Genomic DNA, 26,469 nt, shown 5'->3' with positions numbered 1-26,469 from the left:
AGACTCTATCGTTAACTAAATCATCCAGATTGAAAATAGATCCACAATTAAACTAATAAACAAATAGGGCAAATCAAAAGCCACGAGCACTCCTGCATTAGCTTTGTTTTGGTAATTTCAGATCTCCAAAACACTCAATGATGAGAATGCCTTAAACTTAATGTATGTGTGTGTTGTTTCAATGCTAGAATAATTTCCAGAAATTGTGTTTGCTTATGGTGTCAATGATGAATATAGGTACTAATCAGTTTATTGTATTCCCAATTGTGTTTTATAGCTGACATATGATGTTCCCCCAAGTTGGAAGAAGGGATGTTTGAATTCAGCAAGTAATAAGTGGCGTCAGTTTAAATCCCATCTCACTCAGACATTCATTTCGAAGAAGCTTGACAAACTCGAAGAGTTGGATGAACCACCTAGCGGCTATGGTCTTGCAAGAGATGATTGGATTTCTTTTGTCAGGACTCGCATGTCTGATGACTTTATTGTAAGTTTAGTCTTTTGTTCTTTCAAAATAAGTAGATATTAAGGTAAATGATGAATTAGTAAATTTGATATGTGGAATGTTTCACTTGACTAGAAACTAAGTGAACAACAGAAGGAGAAAAGAAAGAAGAACATATACCCCCATCGCCTTGCTCGTAAAGGATATGCACGATATGCTGAAGAAATAGTAAGTATATTTTGCTTATAAAATTCATATAACGGTTTTGTTTAGCATTTAATAATCATTCTTATTTAACATATATCATTCAATTATTCTTGTTCTTAGGCAAATGAATTATGTGAAGATGATGAAATCAATAGAGCTATTATTTGGAAGAAAGGAAGGGTTAATAAAGAAGGGAAATTTGATGGCCAAGAGTTGAAACAAACAATAGACAAGATTGTGAGAAGCTATGAGTAAAAATCAATTATTGTATTTCAATGAAACTTTTAAAGTAATTTTTTTTTATTTGGATGACAGGATGATTATATACAACAGAAGCGTGAGGGTACACTCGAAATTAATGGGACAAAAGAAGATATTCTTACGAAAGCACTCAATTCAAGAGAACATAGTGGACGTGTGAGGGTTGTTGGAGGTCATATCACTCCATCATTGTTCTTTAATGGTAGTAGATGGAAGACTAACCATGTTGATAGAGAGCTACTGATTGAGCAAAAGAGAGAGTTGGTGGAGGCTAGAAAATTAATTCAAGACCAAGATACACGCATTCAAAACCTTGAAGCAATTGTCTACAAAAAGGGTGCATGGGGCAGTGACATTGATGACAAAGGAAGTTGCTCGGTAAAGTTACCTCAGCAAAATGACAATAAACTGAACACCGATAAGACTTTCCCCAGTCATGAAGAGTTCAATGATGTCGAAATGCAAGTTGTGGATAAAGAAGTTGCTTTACATGTATATAAGTTGTGGTTATATTTATTATTAAAATAAAGAGTTAGTATAATTCAATGACACAACTATTTATCTTTTAGGGTAAATCAGTTATTTTGACATTGGATTCTAGCACAGACATTGTTGCATATGGTACAGTTGTTGAGGTCATTGGAGTTAATCACTCTCTCCATGGTGTTCCGTTACCCAAGAATTGTATGCGTGTATCCATCGATGAAGCAATGCAGAAATCAGCATGTTTGCCAGTTCCGATTCCCAATGAATGTGAAACTATTGGTGATGCTGTTGGAACCCATGTGGCTTGGCCAAAACACCTGCTGATGCTACGACAAAAGGTACATCTAAGATAATATTTCAAAGTAAATATCTGTGAAACTATTTAGTATTGCACCTATCTAAAAAGTTTACAATTACAATTATTAGAAGCGTCAAATGAAGAAAACAACACATGTAGAAAATAACCAGACTTTGTTATCAAGTGTGCCAAGATCATTGCGCGTGGTGTATTGTTATTGTAAGCGTGCTCTTGAGAATGGAAGGAAATTGTCAATTGCTTTAGATCATGAGGTATTTCAAGATGATTATGAACTGAACTTGCATCTTGAGGACATTAGTGCTTTGTATCACTTGGAGCCAATTTCAGGAAATTGTGTGGTTGTTTACATATGGTAAGTCTTCGAATTACCTTGTAGTATTGTTTGTTCTTTTTTAAATTTAGTATATAAGAAGCACATACTTTATTAGATCAGTATTTAATATCTAATATAGTTCTGATTTTTTTATTTCAAATGGCAGGCATCTTTATAAAAAGTTGGTAAAAGAAAATAAGATTGATAAATTCAGATTTGTAAATCCGCATAGCATCCCAAACTTTCAAAAAACCACACAAGACAAAATAGGTAAAACTGAACGGTTGAACCAGAGGGCAAGTTTCTTAGCAGATAGGATGAGTGGTGCATCAATTAATCAATTAGTTTTGGTGCCAAGTTGCAATGGGTAATGAACATCTTTAATATCATTTTCAATTGATTATTTTAGTGAATTGTATGCACTAATTTTGTATTTGTGTGTAGTTTCCATTGGAATTTGACTGTCATTAAACCTCATAAGGAGATTGTTTACTTGTTGGATTCTTTAAGTCATCGCATTCGTGATGAAGATTGGAAATATGTTGTGGAAATGTGAGTTTATATATGCTTTTTATTATGTATTTAATTTAGTCATAAAACACTTATATATCAACTATGTTGAATGTATATATGAAGGGCGTTAAGATTGTTTAATTCGAACAATGGAAGGAAAGGAAGAAAGCATGTACAATGGGAAGTAATCAAGGTATGGGTACTTCTATTTCAATCAATCAAGGTATGTGTATATTTATCATTAACAATATCAATTGCCTTTAACGTAGGTTCCTAGGCAGCCAGATGTGAAACAATGTGGTTATTACGTGATGAGATTTATGAGGCAAATTACTGAAGAAAATGCAATGATCGAGGGGGATACACTACCATCGATAGTAATATTATCTTTATCATCTCAAATAATTAGAATTTATTTAGTTATTATTTTTTTCCAATTAATTATATTTTGTTCTTTAAGATCATATAATTTATGTGTGTTCACAGTTCACAAAAGCGGAGTACTCTCAAGAAGAAATTGATGAAGTGCGCTCTGAGATAGCAGAATGCATACAAGATCATATTTATGAATAGGTATATACATGAGTTCATCTTATTGCATTTGACAATAATAATATTCAGTTAAATTGAATACATGCTGCTTATACTTGATTGCACTTGATTTGGAGATATCTGTCTCTGAGTCCATTTACCAAATCCAATCGGCATGACTAAACTGCACACATGAGTTCACAAAACTGCACAGGACGTTACAGATGAGAAACGTAGCAGAAGAGCAGATTAGATGGTGTTTAGGTGAAGATCATATTAATTTCTGGTTTGATACATGGTTAGATGCAGGTCCTTTGTTAAATCCCTCAGTCTCATCGTTAAATCTTGGGCTTTTATGTTCTTTACTAGTTCTATCTATGTGATTTCCATGATCTAATTAGCGGTATCCTCTATGATGTTGTCGGAAGTTTGGATTGCTCTTTTCTACTCTCTATTCCGTGTAAAAACTAAATAAACCATCTCTATGCTTTTGCATAATTGTCGAAGAATTTTATTCGAATATGAATTGGGGAAAATGCTAATATAGTTAGGAATTTTGATTCGTGCTAGAAGTTAGGCCGTTTACTGAGTCTATTTGAGTATCAAGAGAGTAGATCCTTATGATAATTGTGGGTTGATCAATTTGCTTGCTCTGTGAATTTAAATTAGTAAAGCTTGTTTGTTTAATTCTCTGTGTGCTGCTTTGTTGCTTCAGCCCTTGTTTGTATTTGTGATTTTGTATGCTCCGGAAATAAGTTGGAACTTGATTTTTCATGTCTAATTTAGCTAGATTCTATAATGCTTTTTTGATGCTCAATGATAGAACCAGAATCTGGTTGTTGCTCTAAGCCATTGCTTGCTCTGTGAATTTAGCTAGATTCTATATGCTTCAAATTGGATAGAATTTTTTTTGGTATATGTAAAGTTGATAGGTTTGGTTTACCATACTTAAGAGTTACTTGTAAAGCCATATAGCTGGTCTTTTAAGACATACTACTCTGAGTTTTTGGAAAACTGTAATAAGGTCAGGTACGTGTGAAATTTCCAAGCTAGAGATCTATTTTTATGCCATTTACTCCTGGGAAATGAATTAACTTGCAATCATATGCTGCAGTTTCTGTGAAAGGAGAAGAAAAGAGAAGCTAGGAGGGAGGAGAAACCAGAAAAGGCTGCAGTTTAGAAGATGCACAGGCTGTTTAGAAGATGCACAGGTAGAGAAGACGTGCTCCAACAAAACATGATATTTTGGACTATATGTGTGATATATATAAACTTTTGGCTGTGTAAACTTTTGTGATGTTTGAATGTTGATGTTTGGTACTTTTGTGATGTTTGAATGTTGGAATATTTGCATTGTAAATATTGATTATGTAGGTTTTTTATCAATGAAATTTGCACTGGATGTTTTTTATAAACCATTGAGTAGGAAAAGATTAATAAGTTTTTTATTTATTGTCAAAATGTTGTATATTGTACCCAAAGACATCAGTTTAAATATGTCAAACTGTTGTCAATGGCGTTAAAAGACAATAGTGACAAACTGATGTTATTTAACATCGTTGCCTAAAAAGACAACGGTTTTTAACCGTTGTCAAACCGATGTCATTGGCTAAAAAGACAACGCTTTTTAGCCGTTGTCATAGACAGTTCAAAACTGTTGTTGAAGAGCCTAGGCATACGCTCAAAGACAACGGTGAAAAACTGTTGTCTTTGTAGGAAAAGACAACAGTTTTTCACCGTTGTTAAAATGTTGTCTTTGCCTTCGCAAACAACGGTTAAAAACTGTTGTCGTTTGCCACCCCTTTTAACAACACAGCCTTTAACAACAGTTAAAAATGGCCTATGACAACGGTGAAAAATCATTGTTGTATGTCTTTTTTCTTGTAGTGTTTGGAAGGCAAGAAAATAATACCTTGTCCTGGGACCGTGATACTAATCAATGAATTGATATCTTCTTCTTCTTTAGGGTCTTAGGAAGACTCTTCGGCCTTCCTCCCTTCTAAACCACCAGCATCTTTGCAGCAAAAGCGGGATCAATCGGTGATCCAATAGGTTTAAAACATTATTTTGTTTTTCTAGTTTCTAAAATTTGATTTTGTATTTAATTTATAGTTTTGTTTCTTATTTTTATTTTCTAAATATTTTGTTAAGTTCTGTTTATTGTTAGTTAATTTTAGATAATTATTATTTTCATTCAAATTATCTTGAATATTTTGATTAACTAGATCTGAGTCTTGATTAAGGTTTGGGTTGATTTGGTCAATTATAGTTATATTTGAATTAATTAAGTTTTTATTATTTCTGTTAAGTAATGGTAATGTAGGATTTTCATGTATTTTTAATTTCATATTACAATTCAAACAAGAAGGATCTAAAGCATGCAAATTTTCATATAATTTAAATTTATTTACCATACTAGCTCCCCCTGAATCCTTGGGGCTTCTCTCCGGGCATTGAGATTTGTAGTGTCCCATCTTTTTACACTTGAAACATTCGATGTGGTCCTTCCTTTTCCGGACTCTAGGCATCGGTTCCTCCTTTGCCTCCGGTTGTTTAGATCGATTCATCAGGCATTTATTTTTGTGGTGTCCTTTTTCTCTGCAATTAAAACATGTTATGTGTTCTTTAAATTTTGAATTTATAATATTACCTTCTGAATCCTTATTAGGATTCTCCCCCTTGACCATTGCCACTTCGGATTTAGGCTCGAACATTTGGTTGGGCTTAGGTTCAGGTTTGGACACTTGTTCTGACTCGAGTTCGGATCCAACAACCTCCTCCTCAGCCACTAGTGCGATGAAGTTGATTTTGTCTTGTTCTTCTAGATCTGGCTCTGAGGATAGCTCTGCGGATTCGGACTCAGATTCGAACTCACTTTCATCTTGATCTTCTAGCCTCGACGGAGTCTCGTGAAGCTTGATCAATTTGGTCCACATCTCGAATGCGTTCTTGTAACCTTCTAATTAACACAAGACTTCATTAGGAAAAATATCTATTAACATATTCATTACCTTTATGTTCGATTCTGAGTTTCGAGAAGGTTATCTTAGTGCGATCCAGTTGTCGAAATTGTTACTTCCAACGAAGCATTCCATCATTTGCCTCTAGGAATTGAAGTAGACTTGATCGTACAGTGGAGGGACGTAGATACTTCGCCCTTCTTGATATGACATTGACATTCTTGCAATCAAAGAATTAAAAGAAAAAATATTTCCAAGACTTTCGTCTTGGGATTAGTAGTGCGGGAAAAAGAGAATGAAAGAAAATTTAAAAAATAAATTAATGAAATAAAAATTTTAAAAGTGCTTTGAAAAACGGTTAAGTAATTTCAGAGCTAACGAAGCTCTGATACCAATTGATAGATCGAAAACGTGCGATAGAGGGGGGGGGGGGGGGGGGGAGATATTGCTTTTTAAAACTTTTCTTTGTCCTTTTTTAAAAACAAAGTTAAGCAATGGAAATTAAACGAATAGACAAGTTCTTTTACTTCGTTCAGAGCCTAGCTCGACTCCTACTCGAAGGTCCACGGTCTTTGACCACACCGATGGGCAAACACTATAATTCTTCTTTCTGAAATCTTCAGAAAGGAGCGAATCATACAAGTACAAGAATGTAAGATAGTAACACTTCTACTATCTTATATAAAAATTAAGTGCAATATAAATGAAATATACCGACAGTAATAATTAAACGTCGAAGCTCGGTAGGACAGAGTAGCTTGCAAGGTTGATGAAGACTTGTAGCACGAGAAGCTTGCAGAAGAGAACTTGAATCGATCAGAATGTTCTATTGGCCTCAGACTTCGAGCCTCATTTTATAGGTGTAATGGAGGTTCGGTCGACCGATCCATCTGTTCGGTCGACTGAATCAGCTCCCATCCTTTCCTGGCTGGAGTCTGAAGTTGGCTCGATCTCTGACATTAACTGATCTTTAATGGTTCGATCGACCGATCCCATTTTTCGATCGACCGAACAAGCTTTTTCCTTGTTCGTTGAAATCTGCCGAGATCTTCAATTAATGCAGCTTTAATGTTGATTGGTTCGGTCGACTGATCCCCTGGTTTAGTCAACCGAACAGCTCTATTTCCTTTTGCTTCTGATCGATGCTGATGAGCTGACCTGTGCTGAGTCAACTTGGTTTGGTCGACCGATCCCTACGTTCGGTCGACCGATCCGACCGAACCTACAACACAAAATTAAACAAAGTATCCCTGCAACACAAAGGTTAGCACAGTAATATATATAATGCATGAGTAATATTTAGATAGTAAAACTATCTTGATCTCAACTTGGAAACATTCCCGGTTTCTTCAGTTGCATCAGCGACCTTAGGTTGTTCCCTTTAGGAACTCGACCTCACTGTCGCTCCTCCAGTTGCTTACCTCAACTTACCTATCAAACATGGTCCTCCAGACTTGTTTGGACTTTTGCCTGCTCAGTGTCTGATCGCCTGATCCACTAAGACTTTTCCTGCAATATTATATTAGCCAACAACAATAATAATACAGAAAATAATGGTAAACCTAAACCTAGATTTACCGAGATCCGCTGGTCCGGTCGACCGCGCACGGTCGACCGGAAACCATCCGATCAACCTTGCTTGGAGTTCACTCCTCCAAGACTTCTCGTTACCTAAGGTTACCACCCCCTAGGATTTTCTCCACCTGGCTTCACTCACCAAGACTCAGTATTCGGCTCCCCAGGGATCAGGTCCTCCAAACCTATCCACCTAGTTTCCACGATATACCGAGATTTTCCTTGCCTCAATATTCGACTCCCCAGGGATCAGATCCTCCAGACCTATCCACCTGGCTTCCACGATATACCGAGATTTCCCTTGCCTAGCCTCCAACTAGGACTTCCCTTGCCTAGTCTACAACTAGGATTTCACTTGCCTAGCCTACAACTAGGACTTCCATAAATCAAGCTCCATACTTAAATGTATTTGTCCGACATTAAAACCTTGGAGGTCGATTGCACCAACAATAAACACCCAGTTGACGTCTAATAAAGAAAACATATATGTTTTCCCCTATATTAATTAAATAGATCATTTAGAATCATGAAAAAAATAATATATTAGGATGAGAGGGAATTAAAACTTAAATTGAAATGACTTGCCAAGTAACTGCTATGCGTTGTAGCAGTTATCTCTCCAAGTAGCTGCTACAATATGTAGCAGCTAAATTTTTAAGTAGTTGCTCCACGTTGTAGCAGCTAACTATCCAAGTAATTGTAACAACTTGTAGCAGTTAGGTCTTGTACGTTGTAGCATAAATTTTAATAATATATTAGGATTAGAGATAATTAAAGCTTAAAATAATTTTAAATAATGTTTTACCAAGTTGGTATACATTAAAAAAATTAGGGGTACTATCTGCTAAAAAATGTAGCTGCTATAAAAATATTATATCACCCAAAAAAATTTAAATTTTTAAATAAAATAATTCGCATTGAAAGAAAATATTACTTACCAAATATGTTTTAATAGGGTTTATGCTACAACGACACAACGTACATGCCCTAGCGGCTACACTGTGTAGCAGATACTTGGACAATTAGCTGCTACGAGTTGAAAACTAACATTTTAATGTATCATCAAGATTATCAATAAGATTTGATGTATTTCTTTGCTAGAATTTTATGGTGAGCTGGAGAACTTCTTGTCTTATTGTATTGCAGGTGTAGATGTGTGAACATTGTCATCTAATTGAGCCTTTCATACGCCACCATGATATTCCAAGAATATGCTAGTCGACTAGCTGATCGCCCTTCTTATCATTTCCATTTATCTCGCGTAGTGGTGGGCAAAGATTGGCCGATCAAATCAACATAAACGGATTCTTGAAATCCATCGAGGCGCACAGTCTGCAAGATGAAAGAATATAATATGGAAGACACATGCAGATTTCGGACAAAGATATTCCTTTCCGAACCTCAACTTGGCTGCATACAACCATATGAAAGCTTAAATACATCATGGAAGACAACATGACTGCCTTGTGATTTCCGTTTTAGAAGGAAGACACAATACCAAATTTCAAACAAAGACAGTGGATGCCATGAAAGGAATGACAAAGGTGGTGTAAGGAAGATGGTGTCATATTTATGCTACTCGTAAAAGTGTAATGAAAGGAAGAATGACAAAGAAAGTGAGAAGGCTCATAAAAGAGTGATGATGTGGAAGCGATAATGACAAGCATCTCTCTGTGACACCATCATTTTATAGGAAAATAAGGTCGTTGTAAAATCTGGGAATAGGAGTAACGCGCCCACAGGTGGCCTTCTACTAAAATCAGATTTTCCCTATGTTCACAGGTCATGGTTTATAACAGGTATGAGTGGTCGTTCTATGAAAGTAACAGATCAAATGATCATTGAATAGGAGTAGGTAGGTCTAAATTATTATGAATTGATGAGTGGTCATATATTAATTGGTGTCGGCTAGCTATTACAACTTATAGCAGCTAATGTAGGATAGCTGCTATAACGTGTAGTAGCTATTGCAGTGTAGTTGTTACATTATATAGCAGCTACTGTCGGGTAGCTACTACAAGTTATTGCACCTACCTGATTAATAGCTGATACAAATTGTAGCAGTTACAAATTAATCATAAAACATTAAAATGTATCAAACATGTAAACTATAATACTGGATAACTAAATTTTGATAACATGATAAATATAATTGTCTATTAACTAATTTGTAGCAACTAAGTAGCTAACTGTCAAATTAGCAACTATACGTAGTAGCTAAATGTCAAAGTAGTTGCTACACGTTATGCAGCTAGAGCTTGTACGTTGTATTATAAATCATATTAATATATAACAGGATTAGAGAGAATTACAATAAATTTTGAAATGACTTACCATCAAATGGTTTGTGGAAAATGATGTTTGGCAAGTTTCTTGTAAATTTTATAATAAATAAATTATAATAAAAGGTTGTTTGGAGTCTACAACTAGTTGCTGCAACGTGTAGCAGTTAACTGTTGAAGTAGCTATTACAACGTGTAGCAGCTAGCTTTCGAAGTAGCTACTGGACATTTTAGCATAAATCCTAATATTGAAACTACTTACCATCAAATAAAATGTGGGAAATTGAAGCTCCCTAAATTAGTAAGTTTGCTGCAAATTATATAACCAACAAAATTAAATATTATAAAAAAATATTAAGATTGTAAGATAGTACGTTGTAGGCTTTAAAAGCTCTTATTGCATTCTGTTTACTCTCGAAGGACTGGTGTACAGCATCCTTAAAACGATTAACTTGTGTAGATGCTTCTATCCATGTGTCATAAACACCTGGTTTATGTCCAATAAAGATAATATATATTTTCTCCTATATTAATTAAATAGATCATTTAGAATCACGTATAAATAATATATCAAATAGCTATGGAAAAGGTTGTTTGGGGTGATGAAGTAGCTGCTACAATATTGTAGCAGCTAGTCGTTCAAGTAGTTGCTACAATATTGTAGCACCCACACTATCAAAGTAGTTGCTACAATGTTGTAGTAGCTAATCGTCGAATTAGCTACTACAATGTTGTAGCAGCTATCATTCTAAGTAGTTGCTGCAACGTTGTAGCAACTATCATTCCAAGTAGCTATTACAACGTTGTAGCAGCTAACCCACGAATTAGCTTCTACAATATTGTAGTAGCTATCCTTCTAAGTAGATACTACAGCATTGTAGCAGCTATCATTCTAAGTAGCTGTTATAGCGTTGTAGCAGTTATCATTCCAAGTAGCTGTTACAACGTTGTAGCAGCTATCATTCTAAGTAGCTACTGCAACGTTATAGCAGCTAACATTCCAAGTAGCTGCTGTAACATTGAAGCAACTAACCGACTACAGCATTGTAGCAGCTATCATTCCAAGTAGTTGCTACAGCATTGTAGCAGCTAGCATTCCAAGTAGCTATTTTAGCGTTGTAGCAGTTATTATTCCAAGTAGCTGCTACAGTGCTATTGTAGTTATCATTCCAAGTAGCTACTACAACATTATAGCAGCTAATCGACGAATTAGCTGCTGCAGCGTTGTAGTAGTTAACATTCTAAGTAACTACTACAACGTTGTAGCAACTAACTGTCGAATTAGCTGCTATAGCGTTGTAGCAGCTATCATTTCAAGTAGTTGTTACAACGTTGTAGCAGCTATCATTCTAAGTAGCTACTGCAACGTTATAGCAGCTAACATTCCAAGAAGCTGTTGTAACATTGAAGCAACTAACCGACTATAACATTGTAGCAGCTATCATTCCAAGTAGTTGCTACAGCGTTGTAGCAGCTAGCATTCCAAGTAGCTATTTTAGCGTTGTAGCAGTTATTATTCCAAGTAGCTACTACAGTGCTATTGTAGTTATCATTCCAAGTAGCTACTACAACATTATAACAGCTAATCGACGAATTAGCTGCTACAGCATTGTAGTAGTTAACATTCCAAGTAACTACTACAACGTTGTAGCAACTAACTGTCGAATTAGCTGCTATAGCGTTGTAGCAGCTAACATTTCAAGTAACTGCAACGTTGTAGCAGCTAACATTCCAAAGAACTGCTACAATGTTGTAGTAGCTAGCTGTGGAATTAATTAACAATTTAATACCCAAGACATCCAATAAAGAGAATCATGTATAAATGGTATATAATAGGAATAGAGGGAATTATAACTTAAATTGAAACTAAAATAGATAGTTAGCTGCTACAATGTATAGCAGTTAACTGTCGAAGTAGCTGCTACAACGTTGTAGCTTAAATTCTTCCTTCGTTCTAATATACAACTTAAAATGAAATAAATTATCATTATTTTATTCAATGTGGGAATTGATGTTTGACAAGTTCCCTGCAAATTACATAAGCAAAAATTGATAAGAAAGCAGCTAGGACATGTGCGTTGTAGGATCTATCAGGGCTAAAAATTATTGTGCATAGATGAAGAACAAATAGTGGAGTGGAAAGGTTTATGATGGAGAATGGAGATGGGTGCTAAGCAAACCAACGTCGGCTATGTGTTCGGTGGCAATTTGGGGAGTTGCAAGCTAGCTAGTGGACAAGCACACCTCAACCCTGTTAAAAAAAAAACCAACGAAGGCGCCTCCGATGCATGGGAGGTGCCTCAGGCGAATCGCACATCTGCAATCCATAAGGCATCACGGCTCTCTCTCTCTCTCTCTCTCTCTTATATATATATATATATATATATATATATATATATATATATATATATATATATATATATATATATATATAATACTGCGCGACTTCTACGTTGGCATGTCGTGATGTGGATGTGGCCTCTCTTCTGCGTTGTTTTATTTGCTGACCAACACATTTAATTTGTGTTTCTTTTTCTTTTCTATTTCTCACCTAACACGTTTTGACTTTTCCATTTTTTGCTTTTTCCTTTTTTCCACAGAGCACACTTTCTTCGTCGCCTCCAAAGTCGAACGCTCTACAAAAGCGAAAACTAGGGCAACCCTATTTTGTCGCCGCGGCGTCATCCTCGCCGTGGTTCCTCGCGTGACAAACCTTTGATGAGAAGCTAGGGCAACCCTATTTCGCCTCCGCGACACTGTCCTTGCCCTATTTTTCCATCACGACGCCGTACTTGCCGCTCCGGTGTTCCTTGCTCTCAGATCCTCGTGCGGCCATGAAGCTTCCAGATCGCGCCCCTCAGTACCGCCCCATTGTTCTCGCTGTCGACCTCTCGCCGCAGCCCCTCTCTGTGAGACTCCTTGTTCATAGTTTTGGTTCCTCTTCTACTTCCCATTCTTCATTTTTGAAATTAACAACTATTGGAAAATATGAAATTACAATTGTTGGATCTTGTGCGTGAGTTTCATCGTTTAAATGTTCAGGACAGCAAGTAATGTACAAAATCATGTTGGCTATGGTTATTCTTATTTCTATTTCCATGAGTTTTTAGTGGATGCATTCTTCTTGTTTGTTTCACATGATAATACTGTGTTAGATTACTGGCAACATTCTTTTTTTTTATGTATATTTGATTTAGAATGTTTTTTTGGCTATATGATGATGATATGCAGAGTCTCATTTCATCTGAATTTGAAATTTTCTAGCAATGGATGAAAATTACGGTGAAGATCAGTTATACATTTGTTCATAATTTTGCTCTCTTCCCATTTAGGGCTTAAAGTATTCTGTGATTTAATCATATTGGTTATGGTCATTCTCATTTCTATTTCTACAAGCCTTTAGAGGATAAATTCTTCTTTCACGTTCTTGTAAATCCTCCATGAGCAATCATATGGTAAATAATTGGATTTTAGCCTCTTTTTCTTTGATAACTTATATTCTTTTAGTTCTACAATTTATAGGAAACTTGCAAAACTTTGACTCTTTATATACAATCTATGGTAAATCATTTCATTTAAGTTCTAATATTTTATTTATATAAGATTCTTAATGTTATTTAAAATGTAGAGGAAAACATATGTTGTATTTGTTAGACGTGTGCCAGGAATTTATTAAACGTGGGTAGAAGCTTCTGATCATGTTAATGGCTTTAAGGGTGTCATACACAAATCTTTCAAAAGTAGAGAGGAGGCACAAAAAGCTTTTGAGAAATACTTTGAAAAAAAAAATCTGCACCAACTTCCTTTGCATCTAGTCGAAATAAAATATCATGTGCAACTTCAAGTTCAAGGTCAAATTCAGATTTAGAGAGAAAACTTTCAAAAACTGAAAAAATTATTAAGTTGAAAGATGCATTAAAAGAGATAGAGCATCAGTTAGATTCTCTTATGATCAGTGATGATAATGATGATGATTAGGCATGTTGTTTGAAGTCGTTATATGAGTTGAATTTCAAACACTGATTTTAGTTTGAGTTGTTGCAAGTGTTGTATCGAAATTAAAATGATGATTTAATCTAAATTGTTTTATCTACATTGTTATAAGTAATGTGATTAAGTTGTTGACTTGCTTCATGGGATGTGCTTCAAAAACGTATTACAAGTGCACTAACATGGGATGTGCTTCAAAAATGTATTCAAAGATCTTCCTCATATGCTCAAGTTGCCATTATATACAGTTGATTTTTATATATTGAAAGTGTCGTTGATCTTGTTCTTTGCGAAAGAACTTCAGTGTGTTTACATTCTTTCAACAGTTGTGTTTACATTCTTGCAAGATTAATTCAGATTCTGCATCAAGAGCACTGGTGGCTTCAATTAGAAATAATATTTTTGGGTCCTTAAGAATAGCTCTAGCTACTGTAACTCTTTGTTTCTGTCCGCTAGAGACTTGAATTCCATGATCTCCAACCAAGGTGTCAAGACCCTGAATATAGTATGAAGCTTACAGTATAAAGAAGGCACAAAATGCAAATAAATAGAAAAGCAAACGGTTATAAAAAAAAAATACACACCGAGGTAGTTGTTTGATAAATTTGGAAGCATTGGCTAGCTCAACAGCAACTTTAATTTCATCAACAGTCGCACGATCCTTGCCATAAGCAATACTTTCCCAAATGCTAGATGCAAAGAGAACTGGTTCCTGGCACTCAAGGCCAATTTTCCCTCTTATCCATCTCAACTGAAAATCCTTGAGATTGATTCCATCTATAAGAATTTCACCAGCTTGTGGATCATAAAATCTTTCTATTAGACTGATTATGGTTGACTTTCCACTTCCACTTTCTCCAAATAAAGACAATCCATTTAGTACTGGATCATCAGGTCTAGCTAGATAGCTAAAGTAGACATCATTTAATTCAATATTTCTTGAATGCCATCCAATGTGGTTCCAATGGTATCATATGCATCTATCACAGGATTCTGTTTGATTGTCTCAAACATCTTGAATGTTGCTACTTGTCCTGCTACAAAAGCACTTGTACATGGCGAGGCTTGCCCTAAAGACCTGAAGAATACTTGTTAGATTGACTATTGCATTATGTAGGTTCTCACCAATTGTTATATTAAACTCATTGAAAGCCTACATGAGCATACATGCATACTCCAATTGCACTTAATAAGTTTTCCTTTTTGATATCATCCTCAAAATCATCACATTGGGCACTTAACCTGACTACAGCACATAGAGAAGCTACATAGAATGATTGATAAAAACAAATCTACATAGAGAAGCAATCTTTTTTTCTAGATTATTACTTTGAGAAGAATGTTTAGGTGACAACAACACGTACAACTTCTTTCCAGCAACTTCATAATGAGGAGGAAAAATTGGAGAAAAGCTTGTTTAAACAGAGGTCATAACAGAGCCTACATAATGCAATAGTTTACAATAAAGCTACACAAATGTGAAACATATAAAGTTTGTTTAAACAGAGGTCATAACAGTCTGCTCAAATGTGAAAAGTATGAAGTTGGTTCAATGTCTCCCCAAGCACTAGGTATGGGACTTCATCGTCTTCTCCACCGTTAGATGCAACAACTTCAGATTCAGGTGTTTGTCTATGCAACTACTCCATGAGCATTTATAAGCACAACTAAAACTAACATAAGTGTAATAGCTAACAAATTAAAAATAAATTGTACAGGCATCTTCTATGGAACTAAATAGACATAATTAACAAAAGTAAAAAAGAAACCTTCAATATGAATTTTCTTGTATTGACCAAGCTTTAGAATTTGTTTAATATTATCCCATTGAATTATTTGCTAACGCATATTGTTAGAACCTACAATAATAAAGACAATTATTATTTTTAATATTTCAATCAATCAACCAGTAATTTTAAATTAAACTTTGATAGTCTTTGTCTGCTATTGATGTCAATTCTTCTTCGTATGTGTCGTCATCGTTGTTATGATGATTACCCAAAGTTGATCTATCAATTAACATATTGTCATATTTATACAATATAATAAAGGTAATTAATTTGCAAATAAAATTATCATACAAATAGAGAATTAATTGGCACATACCCTAATTGTTGCAAATTTGGATAATTACGCTTATCATGTGACACACCTCGATGCTCACATCCATGACATAACCGAGACTTTGAGGTTGACTTCTCCTTTGATGATTTCAATCTCTTCCCACATCCCTTTGTTCTTACTAAAGAAGGATCCATAATATTAGGGGGCTCATTCATAGATTTCTTCCTTTGACCTCTATTATCACATGTTCTATTAATGTTAATCTCTTGAATTTTACTGTAGATACAATTCAATTGTTCATCCAATAAGTTTGTCCCCTCATCAGTCAAAGATGCATCATCAATTAATACTGAAGGTTTATAGGATAACCTTGAGTGCCTTGACATTAAAACCCTATCTGGATCATCAATGAAATTTTGTACCCCCAAAGCATATATTGCTCCAACCTTTGTATCTCGTATCCATCGTTTAAGTATACTTATCAGGCAAATGAAATACTTGGTTGATACGAAAAAAAGCTAACATATGCCTGCATAGAATGCCATCAAACTCAAATTTTCTACAGCTATAGAATATGTTGTCCCTCTGTTTGTCATGCATAAGCACCCTTGGTTTGGAGGAAGAACAACTTTGAAAATTCATCACATGGTAAACTACTAAGTCAACTTCCATAGATACATGTTGCACATAATAACCATGACTCTCACTCATTTCACTTTGAAACTCCATCCATTTTTTTTGTGTGTATAACTTAACCATTTGAGTTTCCATTGTCCAGTTTGTCTTAACCCTAGGATGCTCATTTAAATCAATATGATCTGTAACTAACTCATTGTGTCTTTGATATCTCAGTGCCCTATTGAAACGGGTGATAAAGTCCATCAATGAATTTTTATTTGAGACATATCTCTTGAAAAATGCATGTGAGCCTTCAGATCTCTGACTACTTGACATTCCAGTGCTAAAATAAGTTAGCACCCACTTATGTCGCAATTCATACATCAAAGACAACCAATCATTTTTCTCCAAGTTAATACACTTGATAACCTCTTCCCATGAATTCTCAAATTCATCAGGTGTTGTAGAATTTCTAATTACATTATTTATACTTTGATAGTAGTCATGAAAAGTCAAAGGATGTAATTTTTCTGGAAATTTATTCAGTATATGCCACAAACACTATCAATGCACTGTCTGAGGGAAAACTTAGGCAATGACTTTTGTCATAGCAGGATCCTGATCAGTAATGATCACATTTGGTGCACCTTTAGGCATGCCTTCTATAAACTTGTTGAACAGCCAAACAAAAGATTCAGTATTCTCATCACTTATAAAGTCACAACAAAAAATAATTGTTTGGTGATGATGATTAACTCCTACAAATGGTGCAAAAATCAACCTATATTTGTTGGTGTTATATGTTGTATCAAATACAACTACATCACCAAATATACTATATGTCGTTCTTGATACATGATCAGCCCAAAAACACCTACTGAATCTGTTATCTAAATCAGTCTCATATTCAAAGGAAAAAAAGCTGAATTTTTCTCTTTCTCAGATGCAAATAGCTCGATTAGTGTTTCGACATCGATACCCTTTCGTTGATCCCTTAGCTCTTTTTCAAAGTTCCTAATATCTCTTTCTATGCAACCTACTTGCTCAGGCCCTCCATACTCTATCTCTAGTAATTGCATTTGTTGACAAGTTGGCACATTGGCCTTTAAAAATCGTTGAGTCAATGCTTTTTTTGCATCTGAAACATTGTGATGTGAGCGTAGTAAATGGACCTTTGAAGGTGTTGAGAGTGGATGATTATGACTTTCTATAAAGTTGGTGGCAACCCATGAATGCCCAGTTTGTTCCATGACAAATGAAATCTTCGACTTACAACCAGTTCTAACTTCTCCACGTGCTCTTTCCCTTGTCCGTTGATCACCTTTTGCTTGTTTATTCCGTTGATCATCCGTATGTCCTTCTTTAAAGCAAACAAATGTTTTCCACACAACTTCATTTGTCATCTTATTTTTCTTGCTACTATTTATCCTGGCACTAAATCCAGATTCACGTGCATATTGGTTATAGAATGAAAATGCATCATCTATTGATGAGAATTCCATCCCATATTTTGGCTTTCGGGCATCTACAACTTGAGGAATGTATAATTGATCTTCACCGTAATTTTCATTCATTGCTAGAAAATTTCAGATCCAAATGAAATGAGACTCTGCATATCATCATCATATAGCCAAAAAAAACATTCTAAATCAAATATACATAAAAAAAAAGAATGTTGCCAGTAATCTAACACAGTATTATCATGTGAAACAAACAAGAAGAATGCATCCATTAAAGACTCATGGAAATAGAAATAAGAATAACCATAGCCAACATGATTTTGATACATTACTTGCTGTCCTGAACATTTAAATGATGAAACTCACACCCAAGATCTAACTGTTAGAGTGTATACTAAAAGCCTAGCTTTTGGTATAAACATTTATCAAGAAATAAGAATCACATTGGTCAAATGTCTACATTTATGATAAATGTAGTTGTTCAATTAATTTATATTGTAGATAACATGGTGTGTGGTGTCACACACAGAGGATCATGTTATCAGTATCTTATAAATTATAAACAGTAGCTCACGACCATAATGGAAAGGAACAAACCATTGGAAGGTCGTAGTGTAATTAGGTATCAGTTTATCTTGACTGTATAATTACACTAGTACACTCAGAGTGTATTGAGTAGGATCATTTGAGGTCGTTTCTTTTATACTGACTTTATAAAGAAACAAAGACCTCGGTTATTATGGAAGTGTGTGCTCTTAATCCTAATATAATAACAAGCACATATATTTGATATTTATTTCTTTAATTTATCAATGAGTGAGATTTAGTTCGATAAATCAATAAGCCTGATAAGTTGGGAAATGGTATAACTTATAGTGTGTGTTGTTGATTATAAAAGGAAACTGTGTCCTAGAGATACTAGGTTGATAATGTCCTCAAGAGGAGCTCATAAGGATTGTCATGTTAAACCCTGCAGGTGGACTTAATCCGACATGATAATAAGGTTGAGTGGTACTACTCTTGGACTAAGATATTAATTAAATGAGTTGTCAGTAACTCACTTAATTAGTGGACATTCGATATCTTAAACACAGGGAGACTAACACACTCATAATAAGAAGGAGCCCAAAAAATGTAATTTGGGATTGGTGCGGTAGTTCAATAATAGTTCTCTAGTGGAATGAATTATTATTGATAAAATTAAGTTGTGTGTTCGGGGCGAACACGGGATGCTTAATTTTATCGGGAGACCAAAACCAATTCCTCCTCTCGGTCCCTATCGTAGCCTCTTATTTATAGAGTACTATACCCACCTATACCCACCTTCATACCCATGAGAAAGGGGCCGACCAAGCTAGCTTGTGGTTCAAGCTAGGGTCGGCCAAGCCTTGGTTCATGGGTGGCCGGCCCTAGCTTGAACCCAAGCTTAGGTGGCCGGCCCCATTAAATTAAAAAAGAATTTTAATTTTAATTTTTATTATGTGGAAGATATAATTTATTATAGAGAATTAAAATTAAAATATCTCTCTTTAAAAGATCTACAAAAAGATTAAAAGAAAGAGATTAGATCTCTTTCTTTATTTGTAGATTGGAAAGATATTTTATTTTTTCTCTCTGAAAAATTATTCACATGTTGAAAATTAAAATTATAGAAATTTCTTTTTATCAACCATGAAGGGATTTTAAAAGAAAATTTTATTTTTTAAAATTTCCAAAGACAAATAGGGAAGTTTTAATTGTTGATTAAAATTATCCTATTTGCTCTACATGAGATGGCCGGCCACATACAATTAATTAGGAAAATTTATTTAATTTTTCTTAATTAATTGTTGTCAAGGAAAGTTAAGGAAATTTTATTATAAATAAATTTCCTTATTTGCCAAAGCCAAGGAATATAAAAGAAGGGGTAGGGGTGCCTTCATGGTGAACAACCTCTATTATTTTTCTCCCTCTTTTCCTTGGTGTGGTGGCCGGCCCTTCCCTTTCTCTCTTCTCCTCTTGTTGGCCGAAACCTATCTTCTTGGTGGAGCTTTTGTTTGTGGCTGGATCAAGGAAGGAGAAGAAGGAGAGAAAGCAAGTCTCATCTCTAGCATCCCTTGGAGCATTGGTGGTGGCCGAAATTATTCATCCTTGAAGAAAATTATTGTGGCCGGCCATCCTCTTCCTTTCTTCCTCTTTTGTGGTGGCCAAAACTTATCTCTTGCTTGGAGTTCTCGTGGTGGCCGGATACTACTTGGAGAAGAAGAAGAAGAAGGAGAGAAAGCTTGTATCCCTTGGAGCTTGGTTGGTGTTTTGTTCTTCGTCCTTGGTGAAGCTTCTTTGTGTTGGCCGAACCTAGCTAGGAGAAGAAGAAGGTGCTTGGTGGTTTCTCATCTCGGAAGATCGTTGCCCACACAACGTCCGAGGTTAGAAGAGGAATACGGTAGAAGATCAAGAGGTTTTTCTACAAGGTATAACTAGTAATTTTTCTTTCCGCATCATACTAGTTATTTATGGAAATAATACCAAATACAAGAGGCTTACGATTCTAGAATTTCGAATATGTTTTTTGATGTTGTGTTCTTTTGTTTTTTCTTTTCCTTGTGATTTGATTATTCTTTTCGGTTAACCTAAAGTTATTTTAGGAAATTAAATATTAGCTTTCTATAAAAGGTTTTGTCTAGTCGGTGGTGGTTGCTCCCATATTCAAGAAGGCCGTGTGCCTCGCCACGTCAGTACTGGGAACCAATTATGGAAATTAATATTTAATGGAATTAATAACTTAAGGTGATTTGGGTCGAACGTGTTAAGTTCCGTAGGAGATCCAAGTCAAAACCTAAAAGAACAAATAGATTAAGTTTTGGATCAAACGTGTTAAGTTCCGCAGGCGATCCAAAATTTAATTTAAAAGAACACATGGTAGCTAGGAAAAAGGTTCAGACCTTTGTACAAAATTTTTATACAGTGGAACCTCTAAGTTTTCCGAGTAGCAACCAACACTAACAATTGTAATTTCATATTTTCCAACAGTTGTTAATTTCAAAAATGAAGAATGAGAAGTAGAAGAGGAACCAAAACTATGAACAAAGAGTCTAACATAGAGGGACTGCGGCGAGAGGTCGGCAGTGAGAATAATGAGCGGCACTGAGGGGCGCGATCTGGAAGCTTCGTGGCCGCATGAGGATATGAGAGCGAGGAACACCGGAGCAGCAAGTATGGCATCGCAACGGCAAAATAGGGCAAGGACAGTGTCGCGACGGCGAAATAGGATTGCCCTAGCTTCTCGTCGAAGGTTTGTCGCGCGAGGAACCACGACGCACGGCGAGGACGACGCTGCAGCGGTAAAATAGGGTTACCCTAGTTTTTACTTTTGCAGAGCGTTCAGCTTTGGAGGCGATGAAGAAAGTGTGCTCTGTGGAAAAAACAAAAAAGCAAAAAGCGTAAAAGTCAAAACGTGTTAGGTGAGAATTAGAAAAGAAAAAGAAACATAAATTAAATGTGTTGGTTAGCAAACAAAATAACGCAGAAGAGGTCACGTCCACATCACGACGTGCCAATGCAATGTCACTCACAGTTGTGCATTATAAGTCGTGCAATATAATATTATATATATATATATATATTTCATTTAATATTTTAATTAATTATGATATTTAATTTAATTTATTTATAATTTATAATTTATAATTAATAAATTAATTAACTTATGTTTTTAATTTAATTTAATTAATATTTTTTATTTAATATTTAATTAACTTATGAATTTCAATTTAATTATAGTTATATTTTTTAACGTATACTTAAAATAAAAAATAACCTTATAATTAAATGCTTCCTAAAATAACTTACTTTTTAATTATTTTAAAAGAATTATAATATTATTTTATCGTTAATTATTGACTTCACCTTCACTTTAAGCGGAAAAAAAATAATTTTTACAAGGTTAGAACTAAAAACCTCAAATTTCATCTCAATCATTTTGAAGCTTTTTTATTAAAGTTTTTTTATTTTACTTTGACAAATTTTACATTGGAGATGCTTTAAGAGTATCCACGGTGGAAATATTTGAAGAAGATATTTATTCAAATATCCTCCGGAGATTTAAAATCACTAGATATACTCTCTCTCTTTGTTTTTTTAGATAAAAAATATTTAATGGTGATATTTAGGATATTTAAGAGAGATATTTAATAGGTGGATTCTATAAATATTTTTTTTATAGAATAATTGATTATGAGATTTAAGATATTTGAAGAGTGAGATATATGATTGAGATGTGTATATGGGAATCACAAAAATTTAAGAGAAATATTTAATCTTACTATGGATGCTCAAATTCTATAATAAATATATTTAGAACATCCACCGAATATTTCTATCAAATATTTTTAATTCTTACATTCACATATCAATCAAATATCTCACTCTTTAAATATCTTAAATTACACAATCAAATATTCCACAAAATAAACATTTATGGGCTCGTCTATTAAATATTCCACTCTTAAATATCTCAAATTCGACCATTATATATATATATATATATATATATATATATATATATATATATATATATATATATAATTAATGATGGAATTTATATATATATATATTTTTTAAAAAACGAAGAGAAAAATCACTAGATGGTTTTAAATCCATTCCATAATATCTCGGTCTAATTGTGGATATTTAAGATTAGGAGATATTTTAAAAAACATGTCCCACGTATCTTACTTTTTCAAATATCTTAAATCCATCAAATATTCCATAAAATAAATATTTATGGAGTCCATCTATTAAATATACCAAATTCTACCATTAAATATATATATTTTTATTTTTAACAAAAAAAAATAAAGAGAGAAAAATTACTGGAGGATTTTAAATTCATTCTATAATTATTTAAGATTAGAGTATATTTAAAAAATTATGTCTTCCAAATATTCCCTACGTGGATACTCTACCAATAGAGGTGTAAATGAATCAAGCCGCTCGTGAGTTATTCGAACCTCGATTCGATAATAGTTCATTTGAGCTCGTTTAATTAGGCTCGTTAATATAAACAAACCAAGCTCAAACTTCACAATATTCGACTCGTAGCTCGTGAACATGTTCGTTAAGCTGATTTATAAATTTTACATTTTCCTTATGAAAAACATAGACAAATATATTAAATTGATTTATTAAAATAAAATTATAAATTTTAACAAAAATATTATAATTTTTTAAAAATATATAATTTAATTTTTAATGAATATTTAAATTTATAATTATTAAGTTCGTTTAGGTTCGATAAAAACTCGTGAGCCATGAATATATTCGTTAAATAAACTCGAGCTCAGCTCGATTATAAACGAGTCAAATTCAAACATCCAAGAATTCGACTCGATTACACTCCTACCTACCAAGATACGGGCTTATTCAAATCTTACTGAGTAGTTGTTTATGCTAAAGATGAATTTATTATTTAATTTGATTAAAGTGAACACATTAGCTAAATCTTAGAACACAGAGATAAATCTTCAAAATTAAGGATCAAAACAGAAAATTTCAATCAAGAAGCATAATTACGTAGGATAGCCTTATTATCTGTTCATTTAAGATTAAACAATTATCATTATACTTTATACTAGTTATTCGTTTCGAGGGATGTGGGACTATTTCTTCTAGATTAGTTCATCATAATCCAAGTCTGTGCCATTGGAGGGACTCTCAGTTTCCTCGTAAACCAAATCAGTCCACCCCAAATTCTTGTCTCCTCCTGAAAAGTAACCTGTCACCTCCCCAGAGCTCTTGTTTCCCTTCCTCTTCGCTCTCTTGTCAAACTCGGCGCGGAGATAATACGGCACAAAATGCTTTTCGCATATGCACGCTGAAGGATTTTCATGGAATCCTCCTCCTCCTCCTCCTCCTCTGCCAATTGTCTCCTCGTTTGGCTCTCCCATGAAACCTTTCTGGAACGCACGAACTCTCGATGAGAACGTTTCCCAGGGCATGTCAGTTACGTTCAGAAACAGAGTGTGTAGCTTCTTCGCGTTCGGCCTTATCGTCCTCTTGTGCCCGAAATATCTCCTGCACCAATCCAGATGCCATGCATCGAGCTAGTTAGCTACAGAGTATCTTTGTATGACACGATTATGAGCGAGCATATCGATCCACGCACCTTCGGCCGGCCAGTATCTTGGCCATGTTGCCGTTGTTGTTGGCCACGAATACGCTGCCGCCGTCGCAAACAATGAAATCGAGTGCGGCCATTCGGGACGAGTAGGACGAGAACGGCGCCAGCTCTTCTTTGGTGGCTAAGGTCTCTTTGGAGTGAAGGTTGGGGAATAATGCCTTGAGAGGTGCTAGTCTTTCTTCTCCGCCATAGATCTCGCCGGAAGCCACGTAGAGATGAGCATCCCTTCCGAAGCCCAGTGCCTTGAGCATCAGCCCGACTTCTTCAGGCTTGAGCGGGCATTTACCATGCCTGCGTTCCTTTTCGGGATTGCTTGCCTGAAATAGTAATAATAATTAGATTCTCACAGTTTGATTCAGATCGATCGAGGTGCAAATCGATGCCTTACACGTAACGTTTTCCATCGTTTGCGTACTGCGCCCAATTCAGTTCTTTCTCTCTCTCCTCCTCCGTAATAGCATCCAGAGAAGGCAAGCATATCTGCTTCGAACCTCAAGTGAAGGGCAATGAAGTGGTCATTGCCTTTAGCATTCATCCTATGGATCAGTTTGTCGCCCATATTTTGTATCTGGTCTGTGAATTTCAAGCTATGATAGTTCACTCGGCATCTCAATTTCTGAAGATCTGTCTCCAACTGGTTCGCGAGCCTATAATCAAATTTTGTAAGTTTAACAACCTGCATCGTGGCAAAAACATTAATTCAGTATTCTAGTTAGCTGTGCAGCAGCCATGAAGAATCAGTTCACATCTCACTATCCAGTTCTAAGTGACTCACGTTCTTCTTCATGAACACGGGCAGAACTCGAGTCTGATAGCAAATTGCGGAGCACTTTCTGGGAACACGCATCGTATGAGGACTCCAAATGCCCTCGCCGTCATTTTCGGGGAGTTGTTTGATAACCTTGACATCATCGGACAGAGAGTTGATGAACCAGTCGACATCAAAAATCTCACTGAAATTGCTGCAAAGGATGAATATATATATATATGGTTCTTCACAATGGAGTTTTTTTTTAACTTTTTGGAATGTTCATCGGTGCTTGACAGACTGACTGACTGACCTCGAATCCGCCCAGAAGGATGTCTGATCCAGGATAGGAACGATAAGGGTCGCTCTCAAAAGTCTAGCTGCGACAACAGCATCTATGATCTGCAAATGCAGGGGGGGATTTAAGAAAGAAAACAAATATTGAAGCAGCAAGAAGGAAAAAGATGAGCGGGCACTGACCCCTGTTCTTTGTTGATTCAGACCTCCGCTAGTAGCGATCACCAAATACCTATTGGGAAGTGTGTTCTCGCCTGCAGCTGTAGAATGAAAGCGACGGCAGTTGGATTTGATCAGAGAAAGAAGCAGCTAGCTATGAGGATTGAGGAATATGCCTACGTGAGAAACCAATGCTGGCATGGCTGCACCCGTAGAAATCTTTGGACGTCTCGGAGGCCCAAAGGTCGATCGCTCGGCTCTCTCCCCCACTCTGTTTAGTTCATATCACGGAAACCAACTCAGGATTGTCGAAGAACGAGGCGTTTCGAAGACAAGAAACCGGCCAAATTAATGAGGTGTTTCGACGAGCGTGCGTACCGGGAAGGAGGAGGAGGAGGAGTTGGAGCGACAGGGTGGGCGGTGGCGGTCGAAGAGGCACGACAAGGCGAGGAAGCAGCGGAAGGCGAGGACGAGGAGGAAGAGGAGAGCGGCGGCGGAGAGAAACTTCGACGCCGGTGCCACTCGCCGGTCGGGTCGACGGCGCCTCCGCAAAACCATCTCCAGCGAATAACCTTCCTTCTCCTTCGCTCTCAACTAGCTCCTTCCTTGCATTGCTCTTCCCGTAGATTGTACTCCGAATCCCCTTCTTCTTGCAATTTCGAACGCCAAGAACAAGAACTCGTTCAGGTTCGGCGGAAGAAAAAACAGGGGTTTTTAAATAGTGAAATTCAAGATGTTTTTATAGGATACGTAGAACTGCGGGGTAAATCGCATGAAGATGTTTTTAACAGATTGGGAAGTTGGATTGGATTAGTTTGTGGAGATAAAGATGATGATTCAAACTGTTAAAAACAGAGTCTAAACTTCGATGAATTAACCAATAATTTTCATAGACGACCTAAAAATACAGCCAACAATAATCCACCTAAATAATTATTTATATAAACTACCAACCTAACAAAACAAAACAAAAAATTAAACATAGTAAAAATCTAAAATATGGACTAAACATTTAAAAATATAAAAATAAAAATTATCAAAAATACTCTAAATACCAAATCCGGAAGGTAAAGAAAATTCACTG

At 35.5% G+C, this 26,469-nt stretch overlaps 1 protein-coding gene and 1 long non-coding RNA gene across 2 annotated transcripts; one reads left to right on the top strand and one right to left on the bottom strand.

Annotated features, from left to right (window-relative positions):
- Window positions 1–2,683: 2,683 nt before the first annotated feature.
- On the top strand, window positions 2,684–3,050 carry LOC121993802. Its single transcript, XR_006115416.1, has 3 exons — window positions 2,684–2,737; window positions 2,814–2,921; window positions 3,031–3,050. It is a non-coding gene; the product is annotated as an uncharacterized LOC121993802 (long non-coding RNA).
- Window positions 3,051–23,592: 20,542 nt separating this feature from the next.
- Window positions 23,593–26,177, bottom strand: LOC121993801 (O-fucosyltransferase 16-like). The gene is made up of 8 exons (XM_042548109.1): window positions 25,764–26,177; window positions 25,566–25,656; window positions 25,410–25,486; window positions 25,243–25,331; window positions 24,957–25,143; window positions 24,570–24,857; window positions 24,167–24,498; window positions 23,593–24,075 (listed from the first exon to the last, which is right to left on the bottom strand). Exons 1-8 carry the CDS (start codon window positions 25,941–25,943, stop codon window positions 23,670–23,672), a joined length of 1,650 nt encoding a protein of 549 aa, XP_042404043.1. The 5' UTR covers window positions 25,944–26,177; the 3' UTR covers window positions 23,593–23,669.
- Window positions 26,178–26,469: the final 292 nt, after the last annotated feature.

This window comes from Zingiber officinale, chromosome 6A, assembly GCF_018446385.1.
Source record: "Zingiber officinale cultivar Zhangliang chromosome 6A, Zo_v1.1, whole genome shotgun sequence".
In the NCBI taxonomy this organism is placed as follows: domain Eukaryota; kingdom Viridiplantae; phylum Streptophyta; class Magnoliopsida; order Zingiberales; family Zingiberaceae; genus Zingiber; species Zingiber officinale.
Note: the sequence above shows the minus strand (reverse complement) of the source record. Positions and strands in the feature narration are given on the sequence as shown.

Bases quoted from the DNA above. Each gene is read 5' to 3' on its own strand.
- LOC121993801 (XM_042548109.1), bottom strand. From the start codon at position 25,943: ATGGTTTTGCGGAGGCGCCGTCGACCCGACCGGCGAGTGGCACCGGCG. The intron at 25,144-25,242 runs GTCAGTCAGTCA...CATCCTTTGCAG, and splicing joins TCCTTCTGGGCGGATTCGAG to CAATTTCAGTGAGATTTTTG. The intron at 24,858-24,956 runs GTGAGTCACTTA...GCCACGATGCAG, and splicing joins CCGTGTTCATGAAGAAGAAC to GTTGTTAAACTTACAAAATT.